Here is a 25,276-nt window from a genome sequence, read left to right as displayed (position 1 = left end):
TTCATCAAGGACTATTGCTTACATAAGATGGACTACAAAGAATATGTGAAGTCTGGAGAAGATAAAGGGAAGAAGAAGGACCAACTCCTTGACAAGTCCAATAGGAAAGCTGCAACATATTATGTAGTCAAGCAAGCCTTGGTTGATTACGGAGACTCATCAAGAGAATTTGGTAAATCTGACACCCTAAAGATGCCTCTATGCTAATTATGGAAGATGATAAAATAATTTACAACTCTCTTTGCTATCATGGTAAACTCGGATGATGATGAAAATAAGGTAACTCTTGTTGATATTAAGAAAAATCTGAATGATTATTCCTTTACGAGATTAAGAAACTTGCCAAAGTTATAATTGATTCTCTATATTGAGAAAGATTTTCTTAAAGAGAAGATAGAAAACTTTCAAAATGAGAAAACTGCCCTAACTATTCAAATCTCTGAGCTATGAGAACACTCTAAAAAATTAACCTCTGAAAATGTGGAGATGTTAGAAAAATTGAAGAAATTGTCTGAATCTATCTCTAAAGAAAAATGTGAGGCTAGCAGTCTTCAAATTGAGTTTGACGAAAATCTAAACAAGTCCCAAGAGCTTTTTACAGCTTCTCTTGAGAAAAATGTCAAACTAGAGAGGGACTTAGTCTGCATTAAAAAATATCTTAACAGATCTCTAAAATAGATTATTTCATCACAAATCTAAGTTAATTTGACAAATCAAAGGCTAAATAATGATAGAGGTGTTGGTTGCCAGCATGATGATCTCCCCTCCAATCCCTAGTATGTATCTGTGACAAATAATCTGCTATGTACTCACAGTGGATGAAATGGCCATTGAAAAGGGAATTGTCAAGCACAATTAAGAGCTGAAATGAACTCAACCAAGTATGTCCAGCAGGAGAAGCCACTTAAAAAGGGACCTAGTCCTTGACAAATCTAAAAAGGCTAGACTGCCCAGCTGGACAAAGAAAGTTGTAATTTTCCCTCTGTCCCCATATTGGAAACTTAAACTCAAATGGGTTGCCAAAGCTAACTAATAATCTCTATATGCAAGTGAGAGTAAGAGAAAATAGTTAAAGTTGATCCATGGATAGTGGATGCTCCAAGTATATGACATGCAGAACTGGCTGTTTTCTCTGACTCAAGGCACTTCAAGGTGGAGGTGGCTTTTGTAGATGGAAAGAAAGGTTATACTCTTGGTGTTGGAAAGACTTGAAAATCTTTAAATCATGCTATTGAAGATGTATACTATGTGAGTAGACTGAAGAATAGTTTGCTTACTATGTCTCAAAACTGTGACAAGGGGAATAATGTAAAATTTTGTCCGACTGGTGAACTGTTACTAGTCTGGAAATTGAAGAAGTTATACTCAAGGCTAAAAGGTGCAAAAATATCTATGTGGTTGATTTAGACTCAGTTCTAGGAAGTGATCTAACCTGAATAAGTGCTTAAGTGAAAATGTTGACCTGTGGCACAGAAGACTTGGCCATGTGAGCTTATATCAACTAAACAAGCTAGTCTTAGAGGACCTGGTTCAAGGTGTTCCAAAGTTCCAGTTCTCAGGCACTAAGGTATATGGTGCCTGTGTCAAAGAGAAAACAAATCAGGTTCTCTTTCAAGCAAAATCAAGTACTACTAGACCTCTTGAGTTGCTACACATAGACTTATGTGGACATGTCAAATTCAAAGTAGAGAAGGGAAGAAATATGACTTTGTCATTGTGGATGACTTTTCCAGGTTCACATGGACCATGTTTTTGAAATTTAAGGATGATACATTTGAAGTGCTGGTGATCTTTCCTAAGCAAATTTATTTTTAAAAAAATTAATATCGGGTTGGTAGCCCATTTTATTAAAATCCAAAACCAAGTTTTTATGGGTCGGGCCCAAAAGTGACCCGGTCCACTAGATAAAAGGCAACAAAAAAGATAACAAAAGGAAAATAAAATAAAAAATCTAGGTCAAACAAAATTGGAAAGTAGCAGTTACGAAGCTTCTAGAGTTGCTTCATCTTCCTTAATCGAGCTTTCCTTTCCTAATCAGCTTGATGTAGCTAATGTTAAGAAGGTCAAAATCCGCTTGTGAGTTACATAGTAGATCCTATCTCCCATCTTCCAAATCTTCTTATAGCTAGAAACCTACACTTCGATTAATATAATTGTAGGAGCTTGTTGTACTTCTGAAAACTTAGAACTGGACATCCTTACCTTCCTATTCGATTTTGACGTATGCTTCATAAACTTCTGATTTATGAATTAGGCCTATCTAACTAAATTGAACATAGTTACTTAAGTAAACTTTGGATCGGTTACACTTCATCTCACCTAAATATCTCACTAGGTGTTGTGTAATCGATTCCACCGAAGTGTTACTCCAAGTACTTAAAGATATGTCAAATTAAATTAGATAAATCCCCAATTTTCTCTAGAAAAGGAATGAACCTCAGTAGAGATTAATACCATATTACATAAGTTTAAGCAAAGACTTCAAGACCTAGTAATATTCGATTGCACTATAGTCCTGTGTATGTTAAACCTGAGTTTTTGTTTGAACTTTGTCGTTTAGTTGAGCTCCCCTGTCTACTTACTTTACTTTACTTTATTGTTCTTGGGAATTTTAAGTGATACTTGAAAATGCCTGACCTAATCTGATGCTTGCTGATTCATTTTCCTAATTCTAAGATGTGGGAATCTGTTGCTTGGCTTGTAGTGTGATTGCTTTGGCCCTCATTGATAACTCCATGAATGTATTAAAACTTATTGTACTTGCACAGCTAAAACACCAACTAGCTAAAAATTCTGCTAGTGAATTTCCTTCTCTGTAGGTGTGTTGTACTTTGATCAATTCCAACTCCATTATTTTTTGTATTCTTCTTATAATTCCTCTTATGTTCCAAGGGATCTCCCATTCCCCTTTCATCATTTTGACTAATGAAAATGAGTCAGTCTCAAGTTCTAGAGGCACCATATGGTGCTCAACAAAACATAGTAGTTGCACTCTTCTTTCATCGCTAGTGCTTCTACATAAATACTAGTATTTTCCTGTAGTTTCCTGCATGATGCATAAACCAAATCACCCTCATCATTTCCAATATAGAATGCAACTTGAACCTAGATTTCCTTTTGAGGTGCCATTAGAATTGCACTTATACCATCCTTGATCAGGGTTTTTTCTATGTAACTGTTTGTACTCTTTGCCTGTACTTCTGCAAATATTCAACCAACAAAGGCTATTTATTAGGTATTTCCTTTAGCCATGGATACCTAACTAGGGTAAAAAAATGTAAATTGTCACCAATCTCATAAATAACCCTATACATTGACATGGAACCTCAATGATTTATTATGTTTCTCCTGTTCCATAACTGCCAACATATTAAACTTGGAATTGCCTGAGCAACAGGTTTAATCCTATAGCAAATTTAGTGTTCCACCATTTTAAGAATGTCCAGTGACATTGTATAAAAGGTCCTTCAACTCCTACACTCAGAGCATAGTAATTCCAGACCTAGAAGCAAAGTTGATAGAAATAAAGAAATGATGTACTGTTTCCAAATGTGGAGTGGCACAACATCTGCATCTAGAAACTAAATTAACACCACATCTTTACAGTATATCTTCTACAGTAATCTTAAACTTCCACAACCTCCATAAAAAGAAATTAATCTTCAAAGGTACCCCTTTACACCATATATATATACACACACTTCCACTGAACCTCAACTTTTTCCTGTGTCTAACTAAATGATAAGCACTAGACACTGTGAACTTCCCATTTGATGTTGGCATCCCCCAATGAAGGTCCCACGGTGATGCATTCTGACTGATAGCGATATTATGTACATGGTGTTGAATGATGTCACTAGGAAGCACTGACTGCATTGACTATATTTTCTAATTATCCCATTTACCACATGTAATCAGCTTGTCAATGTCACCTTCTTCTTCATTGATAGGGAATCAGGGTCTACCACATAATACAGAGCTCCCAACTTAGACATATTTTCAAACCAAATATTAGAAGAGCCTACATTTGGCTCCCACTAGATTTCTTGGTCTATGTTATCCTTTGTCTCTAGAATTTTCTTCCACACTTTTAGGACCATTCTTCCATTGAACTACTGTTGAAATAAGTTTCTTACCGTACTTATTCCATATATAGTTACTCCACAAATACCTAGTAGTTCTAAGGATCCACCATAACTTTGCAAACATAGCATTAGATATGACAAAGAGGTCCTTGAATCCCACACCTCTCTCTTCTTTTGGGAAATATATCTTCTCCCATAATAGCCAGTGCTTACTCTTTCCTTCCCCTTAATACTCCATAGAAACCTATTGAAAATCTTATGCAGTTCATATATAATGCATTTTGGAGGTACCACAGGTGATAATAAATACAAAGACATACTTTGTAGTACACTGGTAATTAAAACAACTTTTCCCTTAAAAGAAATTTATTTTCTTTTCTATTTTTGCAGCCTGTTTTTCACCTTCTTGATGAGAACATTATAGTATTCTTCTTTTTTCCTTGCATGGGTAACAGGACACACCAAATACTGAAAAGGTTTCCCTGGTTAAAACCTATTATACCTTTCACTTCATTCATCAAAGAGACTGCAACTTTCTTATACATGTGAAAAAAACTTTTACTCTCATTAATTAGCTACCCAGAAATGTCATGATATCCCATTAAATCATTCATAACCAAATGCAACAAAGTTTTATGTATAGAAGTAAGGATTATTGTATCATCTGTATATACAAGATGATCTAGGTTCCTACTATATTTAGGCAACCCATAACCTTTATACATTCCATCTTCAAACAAAGCATTAAGAGACCTTGACAATACTTCAGTGGTTAGAATAAATAAGGTAGGTGATAGGGGATCATCTTGTTTTAACCTTCTTGTTGAATGAAAAAAACCTTGTGACTGCCCATTAATGATGATTGAATACCAGTTGTTCGCCACCAACCTCTAAATTATATCTATGAATATTTCTGCTTATCATCGTAAACAAGTACAACCAAGAAACCCTAGCATAAGCCTTAGACATAGCCAATTTCAATACCACATTAGCAGGTTTTCCTCTTAACCTATGTGTGATATAATTTCCTATGTCAACCAAAATTTCTCAATAATCCTCCTTCCTCTAACAAATCCTGACTGACTAATCTCAGTCTATCATGAATAACCCTTGAAATTACCTTGTTAATGAAATTGCTCAGGCTGATAGGTCTAAAGATCTGGGAAAGTGTCTCTCATCTCCTTTTTAGGAATTAAACTAGATTAGTGCGAGACTTTTAGGAAAAATATTACCTTCAAAAAAACTTCTTACTAATTGAAGAACATCTTCTCCCAAAATATCCTAACATGCTGATACAACAACCTACAGAAACCATCAAAACCACAAGAGCTGCTATTTAGAGAAAATACTACAAGTCTCATTTTTTCTAAAGTAGGCTCTGCCACCAATCTCTTATTATCTTCTTTACTCACCATTGCTAGAATATGATTCAACAGTTTAAAGTTTATACCTTCTTTCTTTTGTGTAAACTGATCCTGGAAATATCTGACGGCTTTCTCACCGATCAATCTGCTATCTTTCAGCCAAACACCATCATTATTCTATATCCTACTAAGTTGTTATCTTTTTTCTTCTCCCCTTTACAAGACTATGAAAGAATCCTATGTTTCTGTCACCATCTCAAATCAAGTTATCCCTGTTTTTTGTCTCCTAAAGTGCTCCTCCAGGTGAAGGAAGGTACCTTTTCACTTGAGCCTACTGTAATACACTTTTATTCTCTTAAGAAGGGTGTTGTTCAAATAACTTCTCTTTAATTTGCATTATTTATCGTATAATGGCATGCTACTGAAAAATATCACCATACCTATCTCAACTTCATTTACTCAACTTTTTCCACATTTTTCATCTTATGATGGAACACCCAAAAACTGTTACCTAGTTCCTCTGACCTTCAATGTTGCCTTACCACATCTTTGAAAGAGGAGCCTTCTACCCAAAAGTCAAGGAACTTAAAAGTTTTAACAGCTTGGTGTGATATTGTATACATTGTAAGAAACAGAGGAGCATGATCTGACCCAGTTCTAGGCAAGTATTCCACCTCCAATCTAGTAAACTAATTCTACAAGCTACATTAGAGAAAATTCTGTCTAATCTTTCAAATAAACAATCACTTTTTGATCTACCACTCCACTATGTATATGGTGTCCCTTTGAATGATATTTCATCAAGCTCACATGAATTCACACAAAGGTAAAAACCCTCCATCTCTTGTAGTGTGACTGGAAGGCGACCTATTTTTTATTCTTCATTCAACAAATAATTAAAACTACCCTCCTACTAACCATGGAAGATTAATATTAGCCAGATTGTATATGGTATTCCATAGTGGAATTCTTTTGTCTTCTTTACACTTAGCATATACCATAGAAATTAGCATGTGCTTTAGATCCTGTGGTATCATTATTTTAATAGAAATTTGCTGATCAGAGTCGCTGATTATTTTCATATCAACATTATCTCTCAAAAAGAACCAAACTTTTCCTGAAATATTTATTGCAACACTCTGCATATTTAACTTTCTCATAAATCTCTGAATCTGGCCAGCTTGTTGGAAAGGCTCCATAAGAACTATTAGGAAAAATTTATGATGACTATTAAGTATTTGGAGTCTAGTAAATGCATGTTGAGTATTAACAGGCGTAAAGTTCCAAAAAATTGATTTCATCATCATTGACTAACTTTATTTGTCCCAACATTTCTCTTTGGTACCATTCTTTTAGGTAATTGTTCAGTGGGTTGCTTTTTCCCTTTTTGATGCTACTCTTTATTTCTTTTTGTGAATGAACTCTATGTCTATTAATAGCTTCAACTTTCTTGTCTTCACCTTTTTCATCTCTAGTAACATCAAAATAGCAAAGATCAGGTCTGATAATGGGACGGAGTTTGAAAATCCAAGAGTTGAGGAATTTTGTGCTGAAAATAAAATCAGTCAGAATTTTTTAGATCCAAGAAACCCTCAACAAAATAGGGTGGTTGAAAGGAAGAACAGAATCCTGATTGATATTGCTTGAACCATGCTAATTGATGGTAGTCTTCCTAAAAACTTCTGGGATGTCTCATCAGGTCCATCCTAAACAAGACACCCTATGAATTGTTGTTTAACAAAAGGCCCAAACTTAGCTACTTCAGGCCTTTTGGATGCAAGTGTTTTGTGTTAAATAATGCTAAGAATGAACTGGGAAATTTGAATTCAAAAGTGATGAAAGAGTATTTGTGAGCTATTTACCAACCAGCAAAGCCTACAGGATCTACAACAAAACAATACCGTGTTGAAGAAAGTGTTCATATCATTTTTAATGAGTCAAGAAACATAAACAAACATGGAAATATTGATGATATAGATATGGAGGAACTTATCCCCATCAAAATAAATAGTCTAATTGAAGAAAACACTAAAGTATAAGATGCTGAAGATAAAGTGATGGTGAAGAAGGAGGAGAAGAGAACCAGGTTCTTAACCGCAACCTGCAGTCATCTGAATAGTTGGATCACAATAAGTATGTCAAGACCAAGCCTTTGAGAGACCTTGTGCTGGTAAGCCTTAATCATAAGAAGATCTAACTAGAAGCATAAGTCATCTCATCCACTTGAGAATTTGACTTCTTCTTTAGACTAAGGCACAAGCTTAGAAGTCATGAGGCACAAGCTTAGAACTTCATGACTTTAAAAGAAGCAAAGTATGACACCTAGTCCCCATCCCTGCTGACGGAGGACAAAATAGGTGCACAAAAACAATCACGATGAGTATGACACTAACATAAAAAACAAGGAAAGACTTGTGGTACAATAATACTATCAGGAAGAAGAGATTGACTATGATGAGACCTTTGCACCTGTTGTAAGGATGGAGGCAATAAGAATTCTCATATTGTCTTTGTTGAAGTGTTCTAAATGAATGTGAAGAATGCATTTCTAAATGGCTATTTGAAGGAAAAAGTATACATTAAACAACTACCCGGATTTAAAGACATTGATCAACCACCAAATCATGTCCTGAAGTTGGATAAAACTCTTTATGGACTGAAATAGGCCGCTACAGCATGGTATGAAAGACTGTCAAAATTTCTTCTTAAGAATGGCTCCAAAATAGTAAAAATTAACCCTACTCTATTTCTAAAATCTAGAGGAAGAAGCCTACTGATTGTGCAAGTTAATATTGATGATATCATTTTTAGTGCAACTTTAGACTTACTATGTGAAGAATTAGTAAAATTCATGGAAAGTAAATTTAAATTGAGCATGATAGGTGAACTAAGAATCTTCCTTGGCTACAAATCAAGAAAACACCACATTATACCATGATCCATCAAGAGAAATATATTAAGGTGTTGCTAAAGAAATTCCACATGAATGATGTCAAGCCTATTGATACTCCTATAGGGATAAGGTCAAAAATAGATGTTGACGAACTTGGTCCCTCAGTAAATAAAACTATGTATAGAGGAATCATTGGATCCCTACTATATTTGACTGGTAGTAGACCTAACATAGTATTCACTGTAGGGATGTGTGCCAGGTTCCAAGCCATCCAAAAGAGTCTCACTTGAAAGCTGCTAAGCAGATTCTCAGATATTTTAAAGGAATAGGGGACCTAGTCCTGTTCCATGCTTCTGGTGACAACTTTCATCTAACTGGGTATGTTGATGTTGACTATGAAGGGTACCTTGTTGATAGGTAAAGTACCTCTAAAAAAGTACATTTTTTTTGATATTTCCTAATCTCATGGAGATCTAAAAAGAAGAACTAGTAGCCTCTCTACAGCTGAAGCTGAATATGTAGCAGTTGCATTATGTTATGCTCAATTACTTTAAATCAAACAGTAGTTGAAAAAATTTGGGATTGTGACCGACACTATTCCACTATTGTGTGACAATACTAGTCTCTTAATATGACAAATAATCCTACACAACACAAGAGGACTAAACACATTGACATAAAACATTATTTCTTCGGACAATGTTGATAAAGGGGTTATTTGCACGAAGTTCTGCAAAACTAAAGACCAAGTTGTTGATATTTTCACTAAAGCTTTACATAGGAAGCAGTTTGAGAAAAACAGGTTGAAATTAAGGCTAATTAAGATGAACTAAGTTTCTTTAGTTAATTTTGTCTCTTCTGATATTGGGTATGATTAGGGAACATGTATCCTTGAATTAATTTGTTTAATTTTTCTAACTCAGTACCACACCTTCTATAGGTATACATGCATGGTGAGTAATCTGATAAGGAGAAGTGATGAAATAGACATTAAGAAGAAATTCCTTTCAAATGAGGGAGGGACCAGGTCCCTATTCAAAGGTTAGCATCATATGTGCCTTTTTTTAATCTGTCCAAAGTTATTGTTCACAATTGTCATGTGTCTTTTCCCGACTCTCTATACAATTGTCAAATCATTTAAAATTGAAACTATGTGTCTAATAGTGACCAGGCACGTCGCTAAGCTTTAAGTTCAAACGTTACCCCCTTTCACTCCCTTTAAAACATGAATTGAAACCCTTTTCAATTCCATTCTTACATTCTCTTCTATTCTCTCTCCTAGAAACTCTCCTCAGGACACCAAAAATCGACGTAATTTTTTCTCCCTCAAACACAAAAATATCTTAAATTACTTCCTCTTCCAACACTTTTCAACGTGATGAATTTCAATACTCTCCAGTACCTACACCGCTTGAACCTGCTTCGCTTGAAGAAAACCCCTTCTTTAAAGAAAAACCTATACCCATGGCAGAAAAAGAAACCCCCATTGAAGCATTTCCTATAAGTTCTGAAATATATCCTGAAACTACTTTTTTCGCAGTTAGAGATCCTTCTAGTATGAATTTTGGGTTACCAATCAAGTCTAAATTTTTTCTCTCTCTTACTAAGACACTAATCAAAGAGAAAACTAATGAACCTTCTCGAAGACCCGGTTCCCTACACTCTCTGAGTCAAAACTCATTGATGAACTACTATTTGAGAGGGATCTCCCAATTGAGAAATTCAAGCCCTCAGGTAGTGTTATGGAAGGAGAGGATTGGGCGGCAAAGAGTTTGACATTATTGGTTAGATACCAAAGGGAACTCCAAAGAAATGTTGAAGAACCCTCCTCATATGAGTCTTCTATCTGCTTACCTCTTTCAACCTATGATGGAACCCTGTCACATAAGTGCATGAATTCTTCATTTTCAAGGTCGCACCCGTGTCGAATTCTTCAAAGATACACTATTTTTGTTGAATCTAACATGAATTCATTGACATTTTTGAAGAGTCCAAACAACGTATTTTGTCACCGCTCAAACTCAGAAAGAGACTTTATTGCCTCCAGTGCAAGATAAAATTGAGGAGGATGATAGTGGTGATTTGAAATAAAAATACAATATGGGTCCAAAGGAAAAGAGAAGTTTGATGATATTGGAAAGATGGTGAAGATTTATAGAATTGGAGTACTGGAAGAAGTTGTAAGGTGATGCCATGAAGGTAAGTAAGTCTGTTACAACCAGAAGAAGAAAGATAAGAAAGCCACAGTAGTTGAGAGTAAAGAAAATCTGACTATGGAAGTGGTTGATGTGGAAGAACATGAGGAAGAAAATGATATTGACTTAGATGTTGTTGCTACAATAACTAAAATAGGAAAGAAGTCGATGCTCCAGACAGACTAGGTCCTTCGAGATAAAACCCAAAGCCTCTGCTCTTAAGAAACATATTTCAGTAAAAAGAAGGCTCTTGAGAGACCTAATCCTGCACAAGAAAGTTAATTTGTATGAGGACCGGGTAGCTCCTCAAAAAGGATAAAGGTTGAAAAGAAAGTGAAGATGATGTCTAGGGAGGAGAGGATTGAGATTCTAAAAACACAGAAAGTGATGAAAAAAAGGTTATTTGATCCCAACATTATTGATAAACCTGGAATGGTTGAGCTTGTGGAGTATATTAAATGCAACAATAACTTCTTTTGTTCACTGTGCCAGTTCCTACAGTTTATTAGAGAGAAGCAAGAGACTTCCACACTTCAAAATTTTCAGAGGATGGTCAGCGTGTGTCAGCTGTTGTTCAAGTGTTGAAATACACCTTGATAAGAATATTCGTGGTGAAATTTTGGATGTCCGGTAGAAGGAATCAAATCTATCAAAACAAGGAGCCCTCTTTTGAATTCGTCAAGAAAGTGTGCAAGTTAACTGGAAAATCCAAGGCTGGGGTATTGAAAAAATATCTTAAAAAAGAGCTCCAAATATTGTTTGAGTTTGTGTACAAGGTTCTGATACCCAAATTTGAGAAGAGGACTATGTCCTCTGCAACAGACCTATTCCTAATGGAAACTCTGAGCAAATTTGGAATTATGAATCTCCCAAAAGTGATGATTAAGCATATACATACAGTGATGCATATTAAGGATGGCAAACATGGGATGGCATATGAATTTCTTCTTAACTACGCGTTGGAGAATTTTAAGATCCAGTGCCCAAATGGGGTGATGGGGATTGTGAAGCAAACATTTTCCATGACAACCTTAACTGAAAATGAGTGTTGAAGGTAAGGTTAGAACCAATCCTAAATCCCAAGTTTCTAAGTTGATTGAGGATAAAGTAAAATTGGTGGCTCAATTGGAAGACATGATGTTTGCGTTGGCCAAGCGTGATGCTGAAATCTCCCAGTTAAATGCAACGCAATGTTACAGAAAGTTGGAATCAAGGGACCAGGTACCATGGATAATCTCTAAGATGGAATCACGAACTTATGTTTAAATGTTGAAGTAAAGGGCCCGACTAGGAACTTTTAAATGCACACACAACTAAGAGTGTGCGCATGGAAATGGTCCTTCGATCCCTTTCCCCTAAGCCCCCTCCATAATAAGCCCCTCATATTGTAATGTTCTTAAGTCTTAATAATGTCAGTTTTCCTTCTTGTTCATGTGGCTATTTTTGATCAGTGCTTTATGTAGTTTTTAAAGATGGTTATGTATGCTACTTTTCCTGCTTTAATATTAATGGAACTCTTCTTTTGTCTATCATCCCTCCCTTGGTATTGCTTATTCATGTTTGTATTACCAAAGAGGCCATAGTTGACTTATTGATTGGTTACTGTTCTTTTTTTTTTTAATATATAAAAAAAGGGAAAGATAATATCACTGGGTAGACTACGGTAGATCCGGTTCCAAAGACCTAGTTCCTAATATAGGAAGAAGATAAGAGAGCTTGTTGATGGGGGAACGGGTCGATGGGAGAAGCTTTTGATAAATTGTTTGTCATCGTTAAAAAGGGGGAAATGTTGTGCTTTGTTTTGATGATGACTACAATCTATGACATCTAGGGACCAGGTCTGTCATATGCTAAATCTACGAATGTAAACCTAAACTGTTATGCATTGCTATGCACTGTACTATTTTGTCTGCTAGTATGATGGCAGGATAGTAGTGTTGCGTATGACGTTAGGACACCTGTTCAAGTAGAAGGAAACATATGTTTTGTCCATCACTAAATAAACAAAGATATGACAATGAGCAAACCTATTTCTTGTACTACAAAAGGAATTATTCAGAAAGGCAAAAGTTTTACTCTCATGAAATAGAAATCACTCTTCTCAATGGACCTGGCCAATCAATAGTTTTAATCTTTATTTTCTTGAGTCTCGAGTCCTTTTCTTTAGTATAGTCTACTCCTTTAGTGTATTATAGCAAATTTCATACAATATGCTCTTAGCTTAGGTAGAGTTACCTAGTTACATCAACTAGAGGTAGTTGATTGGTAGTGGTATGCTAGAGTTGCCATACTCATTTGTAATAGAGGTATTTTACAAGAGATATGATTTAGAGTTAAATCCTTGAGATTGCTTGAGTCTGTACTCGTTTGGTGGCTTGATTTTGGTAGAGTTGGCAAAATCCTTAGAGCACAGGTCATGGTTTTTCCTCACTTAAGCAAGGAGGTTTCCACATAAAATCTCGAGAGTTATTTTGTTTTGCACTTTATGTTTACTCTGTTTTATTTTTTTTCAACTATTCACAAGGGACATGGTCCCTAGTTGGTGGAGGATTTTTATAAGTCAATACTCCACCTTTCATCCTTGAATTTATTGCATTCGCAAGCTATCAAAGCAGCATCCATGATTTCTCGCCTTTTTATAAAAGTCATCTATTTTTTATAGACCGAACTGTTCACCACCTTCAGTCTTTTCAGAAATAGTTTAGCAATGATTTTGTAGATTACTACCAATCTAATTAGTCTAAAATCTTTCAAGTATGAAGGTCCTACTTTTTTAGGATCAAAATGAAAGTTGAATTGAATCTTCTCTCAAATGCATTATTGGAATGGAAATATTGAAATGTATTTATTATATCACCCTTCACAATTTCCCTAAAAATCTAAAAAAATGCCATTAGAATCCATCAGGTCCAGGTGCCTTTTCTTAAGATTCATTCTAATACTTAGGTCCAGGTGTCTTGTCCATAACATTCATTATAATAGAATCCAGAATTTCTTCCTCCTCAAAGTTCTTTGCATCCATATCTATTCTTCCACAATAATCATTGAAACATCATTTAGCTCTTTGATTATGTCAGGGTCTTTTACATTAATCTCATCAACATATAACTATTCAATGGAGTTAAATCTCTTATGGATGTGGCAATTCTATGACAAATTTTTGTACTTTTATTTCCATGTTTTAGACAGTGCTTCTCTATATCTTTGTTTCCATACACCCTCTTCATTTTTTTCTACCTTAAATTCCATAGCCAAGTTTTCCTTTTGGATCAATTCATCATCAGTAAGGACCCTATGTTCTTATGTTCCTGGACACTTTCCTAATTAATTATCTGGTTGAGAATGTCTATCTTTCTCTACTTCTAGTTTCCTTTATTGTCCTTGTTCCACTCCTCCATTTTTTATATTTTTATTTTAACAGTTTTAACTTCTTAGCTAACACATACCTTACTCTACCATTCACAGTTTGTACCATTCACAATGAAAGAGCACCGTCATTCCTTCACCATGATCCCCTCCACTTCCAGCACCAAGTTTTAAATTTGCACATTGTTTGGGTGGTGGTTTTTCATGGTTTCATAATGTGAGAATTGAAAAATATACTTGGATGATGTGTTGACATAATTACATCAAAACCCTATTTATAGACACTATATACAATCCTTTTCCAAGTAGGATTATGTATATACTATTCCTATTTCTACACATATTCTAACACTTCCCCTCAATCCGGTTCATACAAATCATATGCACCGAGCTTGTTATAAATGTAATTAATACGAGGAACGGTGAGGGACTTGATGAAAATATCCGTAAGTTGATTATTTGACTTAACAAATTTTATAACAATATCTCCTGAGAGAATATTTTCTCTGATAAAGTGACAATCAATCTCTATGTGTTTAGTACTCTTATGAAACATTAGATTTGATACGATATGAAGGGCTGCTTGATTATCACACACAAGTTTCATTTTATTGTTTTCTCAAAATTTTAATTCTCTCAGCAACTGTTTAATCAAAACTAGCTCACCAGTTGCTTCAACCATTGCTTGATATTCTGCTTCTACGCTATATCGAGCAACCACACTCAATTTCTTACTCTTCCAAGACACCACATTACCTCCTACTAAAACACAATATCCAAAGGTAGAATGTTTATCAGAGGGTGATCCTTCCCAATCACCATCTGGGTATCTAATGATATGCTCATGATCTCGATCCTCAAAGAGTAGTCCTTTACCTGGAGCTGACTTTATATATCATAGTATATGAACAACTGTATCCCAATAACTATCACAGGGGGAAGTCATAAATTGACTTACAACACTCACAGGAAAAGATATGTCAGGTCTAGTCACGGTGAGATAATTCAACTTTCCAACCAACCACCTATACCTTTTAGGATCACAGAGTGGCTCCCCTTGTAATGGTAAAAGTTTGGAATTTGGATCCATAAGGGTGTCAATGGGTCTACATCCCATCATTCTCGTATCCTCAAGAATGTCTAAGGCATACTTGCATTGAGAAATAGCAATGCCAGATTTGGACTAAGCAACCTCAATACCTAGAAAATATTTTAGTCTGTCGAGGTCTTTGGTCTGAAAATACTGAAAGAGATGTTACTTCAATTTAGAGATACCATCTACATCATTGACGGTGATAACAATATCATCAACATAAACCAACAAATAAATACACAAATTTGATTGAGAGTGTCAATAAAACACTGAGTGATCAGCTCCACTATGAATCATGCCAAACTGCTAAATTACTGTGCTGAATTTTCCAAACCAAGCTCGAGAAGACTATTTCAGACCATAAAGTGACTAGCGCAATCGACATACAAGGCTACTAGACTCCTCCTGAGAAACACAACCAGGTGGTTGCTCTATATAGACTTTTTCCTTAAGATCACCATGCAGAAAAGCATTTTTAATATCTAACTAATATAGAGGCCAATGACGAACAAAAATAATGGATAGGAAAAGAAGGACAAATGGAAGTTTAGCCATGGGAGAAAAAGTGTCACTATAATCAAGCCCAAATATTTATGTGTATCCTTTGGCAACAAGGCCAACCTTAAGCCGATCAACCTGACCATCTAGACCAACTTTGACTGCATAAACCCAATAACAATCAATAGTAGATTTACCTGCAGGAAGGGGAATAAGCTCCGAAGTACCACTTGCATGTAAAGCAGACATCATCTATTATAGCCTGCTTTCATCCTGAATAAGAGAGTGCTTCACCTATAGTCTTAGGTATAGAAATAGAAGATAAAGACGATACAAAATCATAATGGGGAGATGATAACTCAAGAAAGTATAGTATGGGTTAGCATTACGAGTGAAACACATACCTTTTTAAAGTGCAACTGATTTGCTAGAAAAAGATAAGTCCACAATAGAAGCAGCATTTGGCGCATAACATGACTCATCTGGGACTAATTGTGGATGCTGATGATGATGATAAGTCAGAAGTGGTGGCACTATAGCAGGAGACACAGAAGTAACCATTAACTTCTTAAAGGTTATTTCGAGTAAGTCTGGAGATATGGGTAAGACCAAGGATGGTGTGGGTAAGACTGGAGATATAGATAAAATCTCAGAGATATCAGGATGATCAAAAGATATATAGTAAGATCGAGATTAAAAAAAGTGATATCGATAGACATAAAGTAGCGATAAAGATCTGGTGAATAATAGTGATACCCTTTTTGAACTCAAGAGTAACCAAGGAAGACACACTTGAGAGCACGGTGGGCTAATTTATCTTTTCCAAAGGCTATGTTATGAATTAAACATGTGCTTCCAAAGACACGAGGGGGGATAGAGTAGAGATGTGATAGTGGAAACAATATAGAATAGGGATCCTTACTCTAAAGGGAAGATGATGGCATTCTATTAATTAGATAACAAGACGTAGGACTGCATCACCCCAAAATTACAGTGGAACATGGGATTCAGTCTCAAGTAAATGCCTATTTTTTGTTTATGCTACACCATTTTATTGAGGGGTGTATGGAAAAGATGTCTGGTGAAAAATTCCTTGATGAGTCATAAACTCTTGAAACTGAGAGGATAAGTATTCTAAGGCATTATCACTACGAAAAAATACGAATAAAAATACCAAATTGAGTTTGTATTTTCTTGCACAAAAACTTTGGAATATAGAAAAGAAAACCTAAGTACGTCTTGAAAACTTATCGATGAAACTAACAAAATAACAAAAACCTAAAGGTGAACTGACTCTACTAGGATTCCAAACATCAGAATGTACTAAGGAGAAAATAGACTTTGAACGACTCTCAACACTATGTGGGAAAGTAGCACGGGCGTGTTTCCTAAGTTGACATGACTCATAATCTAATGTGGATAAACTAGGCAAACTAGGCACCATCTTTTGTAGCTTGGATAGACTCGGATATCCCAAACATTTGTGAATTAGGTCTGGAGGGTTTGTAACGGAGCATGTTGTGAAGGAATTTAAAGAGGTGAGATGGTAAAGTCCTTATGATTCATCTCCTACGCCAATCGTCTATCCCGTATTGTGGTCCTGTATTAGAAAAGAGTCATCAAGAAAAGTTATGCTATAATTAAGGGCACGTGTCAAACGACTAATAGATGCAAGATTAAAAGGACAACCAAAGACATAAAGAATAGATTCTTGAGTGATAAAAGATAGGGGTTTGGCTTGTCCAATTCCTTTTGGTTTTGTTCGAATCCCATTGGCTAATGTAATAGCAGGAAGAGATTGTTAATAAATAATATCAAACAAAACAGATTCGTTACTAGAAATATAATCATAAGCACCTGAGTCTACAACCCATGATCCAAGAGTACTAGACCGTTAAACACAAGAAAAATGATTACCAGCAACAAAAACATCAGGCTAGGCAACTGAGGCTACTTGTGGAGATGTCTGCTTACTTGCTCTATACCGGAGGAACTCATCATATTCTGTTTGGGCAATATGAGCATTATTAGATGGTCGATTAGGTTGTGGACATGTCTGCTTACTTGATAAATTCTGAAAGAACTCATTATATTCCTTTACAGCAAAAAGATTATAACTAGGTGGTGGACCATGCAAACTATGATATATATCCCGAGTGTGTCTAACTTTATGATAATAACTACACTGTGATCGAGATTTTCCAAAATAACCTCCTCCTCTCTGCTTTTCGATATGCTGCTATGTTCGTTTTTCTATAGTTTGAGATGCAAGAATAAAAGTGTCAATAGTTGGTGATGAAACTACTTCATGACTAGGAAATACGGCAAGATGAAGTAGACGAGAGGATAACTCACTAATTGTAGGAACCGTAGGACTAGCTAAAATCTGATCACGTACATCATCATGGTCAGTAGAAAGTCCAACAAGTGTAAGAACTAAAAACAATATATGTTTGTGCTCATGTTGTTTTTCTACATCTGCAATGGTGGGCATCAATGTACCAAATTCTTTCATGACTGCTTCCACTTGTCCCAAGTAAGTAGACATATCGGATTCCTATTTCTTCAAGTTGGTTATTCGAGCTATCATATCATAAAAATGAGATATATCATTAGTGTATAAAGCACGAGCCTTTTCCCAAACTAAATAACACGTCTGGAATGGACAAAACAAGGGCATCAACTTGGAATCAATAGATTGCCATAAGAGACAACATAGTTGAGCGTCAACTTTCTCCCATTGCTCTTTATCTTTTGCATGTTCCATGCTAGAATTTCCCTTTTCATTTACCACACTATCCTTGCTCGTTAAATGATCTTGGATACCTTGACCTTTGCACCACAACTCAACTAAGGAAACCCAAGCTATATAATTTGAACTTTTCATTAAAGGTTCGAAAGTGATCATAGGACTTGAACTTTCAATTCATATATTTTTTGAGCCAAAAATATCATGCCCAAAAGACATCTTGGTAATTTAACATTAAAACTCCCAAAAACAAGTTGCTGGAAACGGAAAACAGTTACCAAAATTATGAAGTTGCTGAATTTTAATGTTTGGCGATCGGAATCTCCAAATACTTGACGGAATCTAGAAAAGAGTATGTGGTTGGAGTCGAAATAGATCGGTAACCCCAACAGAAAAAAGAAAAACTAAAATTCAACCGGAGATGTGCTCACGCGCTGGCACTGAAGTAGATCTCACCGAAATATTGGAATTCCGACTGGTGCGTGGGGGCGCGTGGATGGTTCTTTTTTTGGTGATTTTAGTTGGTTTTTTGTTGCCTGATTGTTTTGATCCTGTTAATGGTGTTGTATTGTTCACACAACCCACAAAATTAAATATGATGCAAATCAGTCACCAGAATTAGCGTGATTGAGGTTTTTTCTTGATAGTTCTCACCAACTCTTTGATACCATGTGAGAATTGAAAAATATTATTGAATGATGTGTTGACATAATTACATCAAGACCCCTTTTATAGAAACTATAGTACTATCCTTTTTTAAGTAGGATTTTGTATTTACTATTCCTATTTCTACATATATTCTAACACATAATATACAGTACTGTATGGTATGATATGGTACTGTATAGTATAGTACAATACAATGTTTGAATGGATTGTATCTTTCACTATTATTTAATAACAGTTTTATTATTTGGTTTGATGGTATGATACTATATCATAATTGGTAAGTCTACTAAATGCCCCTTAATTATTATAAATAATAAATGTATGAATAATTGTTCATAAAATAATTTTCTTCCTACTAATTTTTCACAAATTATTCCATGTAAATATATTAAGTTGTTAAATTCATATAAATTTTAACAAAATTAATGCAAGAGTAGATCAAAATAAATGTAATCGAATTCAATTTTTATAGTAAAAAATTTCATTACTTTTTGGTGTTCTAAAACGTGACCACCAACGAAAAGTACAAAGTTTGAATGTATCTTTTGTGTATGCTACGAATGTATTCGGTATCAAATACAAAGAAAATTTTTTGGGAAAATAAATTGTTTCTTACTTATTTTATTTTGTTTGTTACGCAAATAGGAAAATATTTTCTAAAAATATTTGTATATATTTAACACAAAACAATGAGAATGATTAGGATAAGAGAGGTGACGTATGAAATAAATTATGATTTTTTTTTAAAAAATATTTGGTGGGGTAAGAAAAAAGTTTCGAAAAAGAAATTAAAAAATATATTTTGTTTTTGTGTGTGTTGGGTAGTGGTAGGAGGGGGTGGTGGGTTAAAAATTTTTTATTGAAGCTTTTTATAATACAAATTTAAAAAATAAAAATATGGTGCGAGAAAGAAGCTGGCAGTTGGGAGAGGGGGAGGGTGGGTAAGGTTGGGGTAAGAAAAAGTTTTGAAATTTTTTTAGTTTCTTTTTAAAGAAATATGGGGTGGGGATTGAGGTCAAGGTAGGTGGCGGGATAAGAGAAAAATTTCAATTTTTTTTTAAAAAAATTAAAATAATATTTTTTTGGTGTGTGTGTGTGTGGGGGGGGGGGGGGGTTAGGAGGTGGGGTTAAATAATATAGGGTAAAGGGTAAATTAGGATTATATAATATTAAATAAGAACATAATTAGGAAAAATTAGTAAACCATGGGATACTACCAAATCGGTGGTTACATAAAGTGAGTGTTTTCATGGATACCAAACCATGAAATTAAACCATATTATACCATAAATTTTAAGAAACAATCAAAACAAACATGGTTCTCTTAGTGACCATACTATACCATACCATAGAAAACCACCATCCTCATTAATCAATACAAGAAGCGAACTTTGTCATAGCACTACTAAGCTTGTGGCAATTTGATCTCTTTGATGGGTGCTTGTTCAAATTAAAATCACCGCAAAATACCCATGGCTCATTAGGCCATTAACCCTGCTTCTTGTGGATGTAAATTTTTTCGATAGCATTTTCCTAATGGTTCTGTTACAATCTGCATAAACTGCACTGAGGCACCAGCTAAATTCTTCATCTGCTCCTATGAATTTTCTAGTGATACAATGATATCCAGACGTTTTTATCCCATAGAATTAGTATTCCTCCGCTACCCCCTTGCCCCTTGTAGATCCCCCTCATCCATATGTTCCTCCATATGTTCTGCATTGTTCCATCAATTGCCCATCTAACTTTGTCTCAATTAATACATAAACGTCTCCCTCCAATAGGATGAAAGTTCACTACCAACATCCCTTTTGCTAACACCATTCAAACCCCTAAAGTTGCAGGATAAAATCTTCACTCTCAGTGATAGGTAGGAGCTAAAGTCCTTCCATTGGCCCTTGGTTTTCCATCTTTGAAGCTCATATAAAAAATAAATTCCTCACTTTTTTTGGGACTGTATTGGTTGAGTTAGTTGCCTCCAAACTTTCCCTTTGTACCTTTTCCTTTTTGCTCCTTTGATCCAAATTCATCAACAGAGTATAGGCTTCATTCTTGCAAACTTTAAGGTCAACTCCAAACTGGAGGCTTAGTTTAATCTATTTGCTTGTACTCAATAGTAATTTTTGAAGCTATATTTTCCTCTTCTGCGCTATTATTAATTAGTAATTGCTCCAGCTTAGAATACATAACCAAGAGAGCTGAAAAATCCACCTCCCCTTCATACTAATTCTGAGCTAAATTTTTCTTCACTAATAATAAAACATCCCCTTGGTTTTGCATGTCTCATTGTGCACAGACATCCTGCACTTTTTCCCACCTTTCCTTCTTTTTTCTTCTCTCACGAAGCCCTCTCCCTTTTAAAGTTAACAAAATTCGAGTTGCTGAACGCCTCTGTCCTTGACAATGTAATTTGTTCAGTGACGGATCCTGTAAAAGGCTGTGATTTTTTACTTGGGCCCAAATTTATTCCAAGGCATGAATTGTTCAGGAAATTACATGCTATAGCACTAATAGTAGGTGCCTTAGGATTTTTGACCCCAGTAAAAAAAAAATCTTTACAAATTAGTTTTTCATCCTTTTTAAGTATATTACAAGTACAATTTTGCCCCTCTACATCTCAATATTTTTAAACTTTCCATACTCATTTTTCTCTCGAATTCTATTTTTATTTTTATTATTTTCACTTTTTTAATTTTTCTTTAATTTTATTTTCATGTTTTAATTCAGAAACCTCTCTACTTCTTAGGAGGTAGTGGTATGGACTGCGTACATCTTACCCTCCCCAGATCCAACACTGTAGGAATACACTGGGTTTGTTGTTGTTGTTGTTTTAATTCATTAGTCTCAACCTTTATTTTTTTCTCTTTTTTCTTTTGTCTCAAACATTATTTATTTCTTCATTTCTTATTTTAATTAATTTATCTCAATCTTAATTTTTATTTTATTTTTTGTTTTTATCATTTATCTTTCTTTCCTCAATTTTTCTTAAACTTTATTTTTATTTTTTCCTCTCATTTTTGTTTTTCTCATTTTTTTTATTTCTTCGCTTTTTTCTTAATCTTTATTTTTTTCCTGCCTTTATTTTCTCAATCTCTTTTTTTATTTCTCTATTTTGTTTTCTCTCCTTTTTCTTTTTTCTCAACTTCTATTATATTTTGCTAATAAATAAAAATTGGATAATCCACAAAGAAATCTTCTTTTTTTGACATCAAAGCAAATTTAAGAGCATGAATTGTTATTAGTAAGATCTTTGGGATAAGTTTTGCCTCTAAGGCAAAATTATAGAACAACTCATAAATCAATACACCATGTGGTACTGTCAAGTCTTGCTTGTGGAACATAACTTGTTGTTTGAAAATCCTTGAGTTAAGTGTTGCTTCTAAGTCAAGAGTTATAGAATATCTTATAAATCAAAAAATAATGTGCTAGTGTTAACACTTGTCCATTGGGCATGACTTGTTCTTTTGGGAGGTTCTTGGGCTAAGTTTTTTCTTATAGGTAAGACTATTACAACATACATAAATCAAGACACAATATGATAGTGTCAACTCTTGTCCATAGGGCATAACTTATCTACTAAGTCTTGTCTCTAAGGCAAGAGTTATAGAATATTTCATAAATCAAGACATGATGTGGTAGTGTCAACTCTTACCCATGGGGCATAAATTGTTGTTTAAAAGTCCTTGGACTAATTCGAGCCTGTAAGACAAGAGTTATAGAACACCTCACAAATCAAGAAATAATCTGGTAGTGTCCACTCTTACCTATGGGGAACAACTTGTTTAAAAGTCCTTGATTTATAAAGCATCTCATAAATCAAGACACAATGTGGTAGTCTCAAATGTTGTTCGTGGAGTGTAACTTGTTGTTTAAAAAAAAGTCCATGGTCTATGTCTTGCCTTTAAAGCAAGAGTTATAGAACATCTCATAAATAAAAACATAATGTGATAGTGTCAACTCTTACCATGAGGCATAACTTGTTATTTGAAAGTCCTTGGGTTAAGTTTTGCCACTAAGGCAAGAGTTATAGAATATCTCATAAATCAAAACACAATGTGGTAATGTCAAATCTTTCCCATAGGGCACAACTTGTTAATTGAAAGTCTTTGGTCTTAGTCTTGCTGCGAAGGGAAGAGTTATAAAACATCTCATAAACCAATACATAATGTACTAATGTCAACTCATGCCCATGGGGCATAACTTGTTATTTGATAGTCCTTAGGCTGAGTCTTACCTCTAAGACAAGAGTTATAAAGCATTTCATAAGTTAAAAAAAAAATATGTTAGTGTTAACCCTTGCCCAATATACGTAACTTGTTTGAAAATTCTTGGGATAAGTCGTGCCTCTAAAGTGAGAGTTGTAGAATATCTCATAAATAAAGACATAACGTGGCAGTGTCAACTCTTGTCCGTGGGGCAGAATTTGTTGTTTGAAAATCCTTGAGATGTGTCTTTCCTCTAAGGCAAGTGTTGTAGAACATCTCATTAACAATGACATAATGTGGCAGTGTCAACTGTTACTCGTGGGGCATAATTTATAGTTTGAAAGTCCTTAAGCTAAGTTTTGCCTCTAAGGCAAGAGTTGTAGAACATCTCATAAATAAAGAAGTAGTGTCAACTCTTGCCTGTGGGACATAATTTTTAGTTTGAAAGTCCTTGAGTTAAGTCTTGCCTCTAAGACAATAGTTGTATAACATCTCATAAATAAAAATATAACATAGTAGAGTCAACTTTTGCCCGTGCGACATAATTTGTTGTTTGAAAGTATTTGAGCTAAGTCTTGCCTCTAAGGTAAGAGTTATAGAACATTTTATAAATCAAAACACAATGTGGCAATGTCAACTCTTACCTGTAAAACATTACTCGTTGTTTGAAAGTCATAAGTCTTGCCTCAACAATGTGGTAGTGTCAACTTTTGCCCATGAAACATAGCTTATCGTTTGAAAGTCATAAGTCTTGCTTTTATAATGTGATAGTGTCAACTCTTGCTCATGAGATGTAACTTAATTGGAAGAAATTAAAGAAAAGAACAAAACACTAAAAATTACGAAAAAAGAAGAAAATAAAGAAAAATATTTAAAAAATAAAAATCAAAGAAAATGTAGAAATAAGAGAAACGGGAAACAATAAAGGTGGATAAAAAAGATAAAATAAAAATAAAGGCCATGAAAAATTTAAAAAGAAAAGAAAAAATAAAGATCAAAGAAATTTTTTCTTTTTTTACAAAAAATTAGACATTGAGAGGAGGAAAGGAAAAAATAGTAAGGGTTGAGAAAAATAAAAAAAATTTAAAAAAAAATGAGGAAAGAAAAAATAAAAAATCAAAGTAAAATATAAAAGAAAAAAAAGATGAGAGGACAAAAGTAAGGATCAAGAAAAATCAAAAATAAAAAGAGAAAAGGCAAAATAAGAATCAAAGTAAAATTAAAAAGAGAAAAATAAATAAGTATGGAGTTGTTATCCATTATGAAGATATTTATGTAATTTACTCCATTGGTTAGGGACAATTTTGTTTGAAATTATATCACTTAATAGTTGAAGGTTATTTTTATGAAGTTTTTTTATTTGAGGTCAAAACTTGAAAGCTATCTTATTTTGGGTTATTCCTGTAGTTTCTTCTGAATTGATCATCAGCAAACTTGAATCTAAAGAAACGGGCTTTTCCCCAATAGGCCCACCATTTTAAATACAAGTCTTTGATTTATCCCCTTCTCGTGCTTCCATTCTTTAGCTAGATATTGATAGCCCCTATAGGAAATCAACCACTCTCTTAGAAAACCCAATCTGTAGGCATGTGCCCCTTGTCAGAAATACATTCCCCTTTTTTTTTTGTAAATGTTGATTGTCGATATTCAATATACTACCATCTACTGGCTAAGACCTCTTTTCCTTTGACGGCATATAAATACTGACAACTAACCTAGAGCCAAATCAATCATCTCTTTTTATGTTCTCCTCCTATTCTTTTTTCTGGTAGGTTATTGGCTCTTCACACCATATCGGGAGAGAATATATCAAATCTTCATCGGTGATTTCCATGGAAGAAGGAATTTTTCCCCTACGACATTCAACCCTGATTTTTGTCTAATTTTGGTCCACCTAGATGATCTATAAGCTCTATTTTTCTTTATTCTCCAGCCATCCTGCATATTCATCCCCTATTTTCCTCATTGTTTCGAAATTCCAAAGTTGAAGTGGAAGACCTAAAACTCTGATCCAGTACCACTCAAATCTTATTGTATCACCTTTTGTTGGAGTCCACCAATCTAGCTTGAGAGTTTAGCCTTGTCGTCTCCATCTAGCCATAAGAAGATATTCAGCAACTCTTCTTGATTAAATTCAATGAGTAAATGGAAGACATTCA

At 34.6% G+C, this 25,276-nt stretch overlaps 1 protein-coding gene across 15 annotated transcripts in view; it reads left to right on the top strand.

Moving 5' to 3' along the window:
- The first annotated feature begins 1,785 nt into the window (after positions 1–1,785).
- The window catches only part of LOC107873286, a 42,918-nt gene continuing 19,427 nt past the window's right edge, over positions 1,786–25,276 (top strand). For 2 of the 15 annotated variants that reach the window (XR_007057170.1, XR_007057168.1), the window contains exons 1-2: positions 1,814–8,759; positions 9,283–9,383. Coding sequence is in view for 2 of the 15 variants with exons in the window: in XM_047414879.1 (XP_047270835.1) it covers positions 9,354–9,383 (30 nt within the window). In the remaining 13 variants the exon portion in view is untranslated. Of the gene's footprint in view, positions 8,760–9,282; positions 12,067–25,276 lie in introns of those variants that run through there. The other 13 variants (XR_007057165.1, XR_007057164.1, XR_007057163.1 and 10 more) reach the window with 13 other exon arrangements.

The sequence above is a fragment of the Capsicum annuum genome, chromosome 6 (genome assembly GCF_002878395.1).
Source record: "Capsicum annuum cultivar UCD-10X-F1 chromosome 6, UCD10Xv1.1, whole genome shotgun sequence".
Taxonomy (NCBI): domain Eukaryota; kingdom Viridiplantae; phylum Streptophyta; class Magnoliopsida; order Solanales; family Solanaceae; genus Capsicum; species Capsicum annuum.
This window is presented reverse-complemented; position numbering and strand designations above follow the sequence as displayed.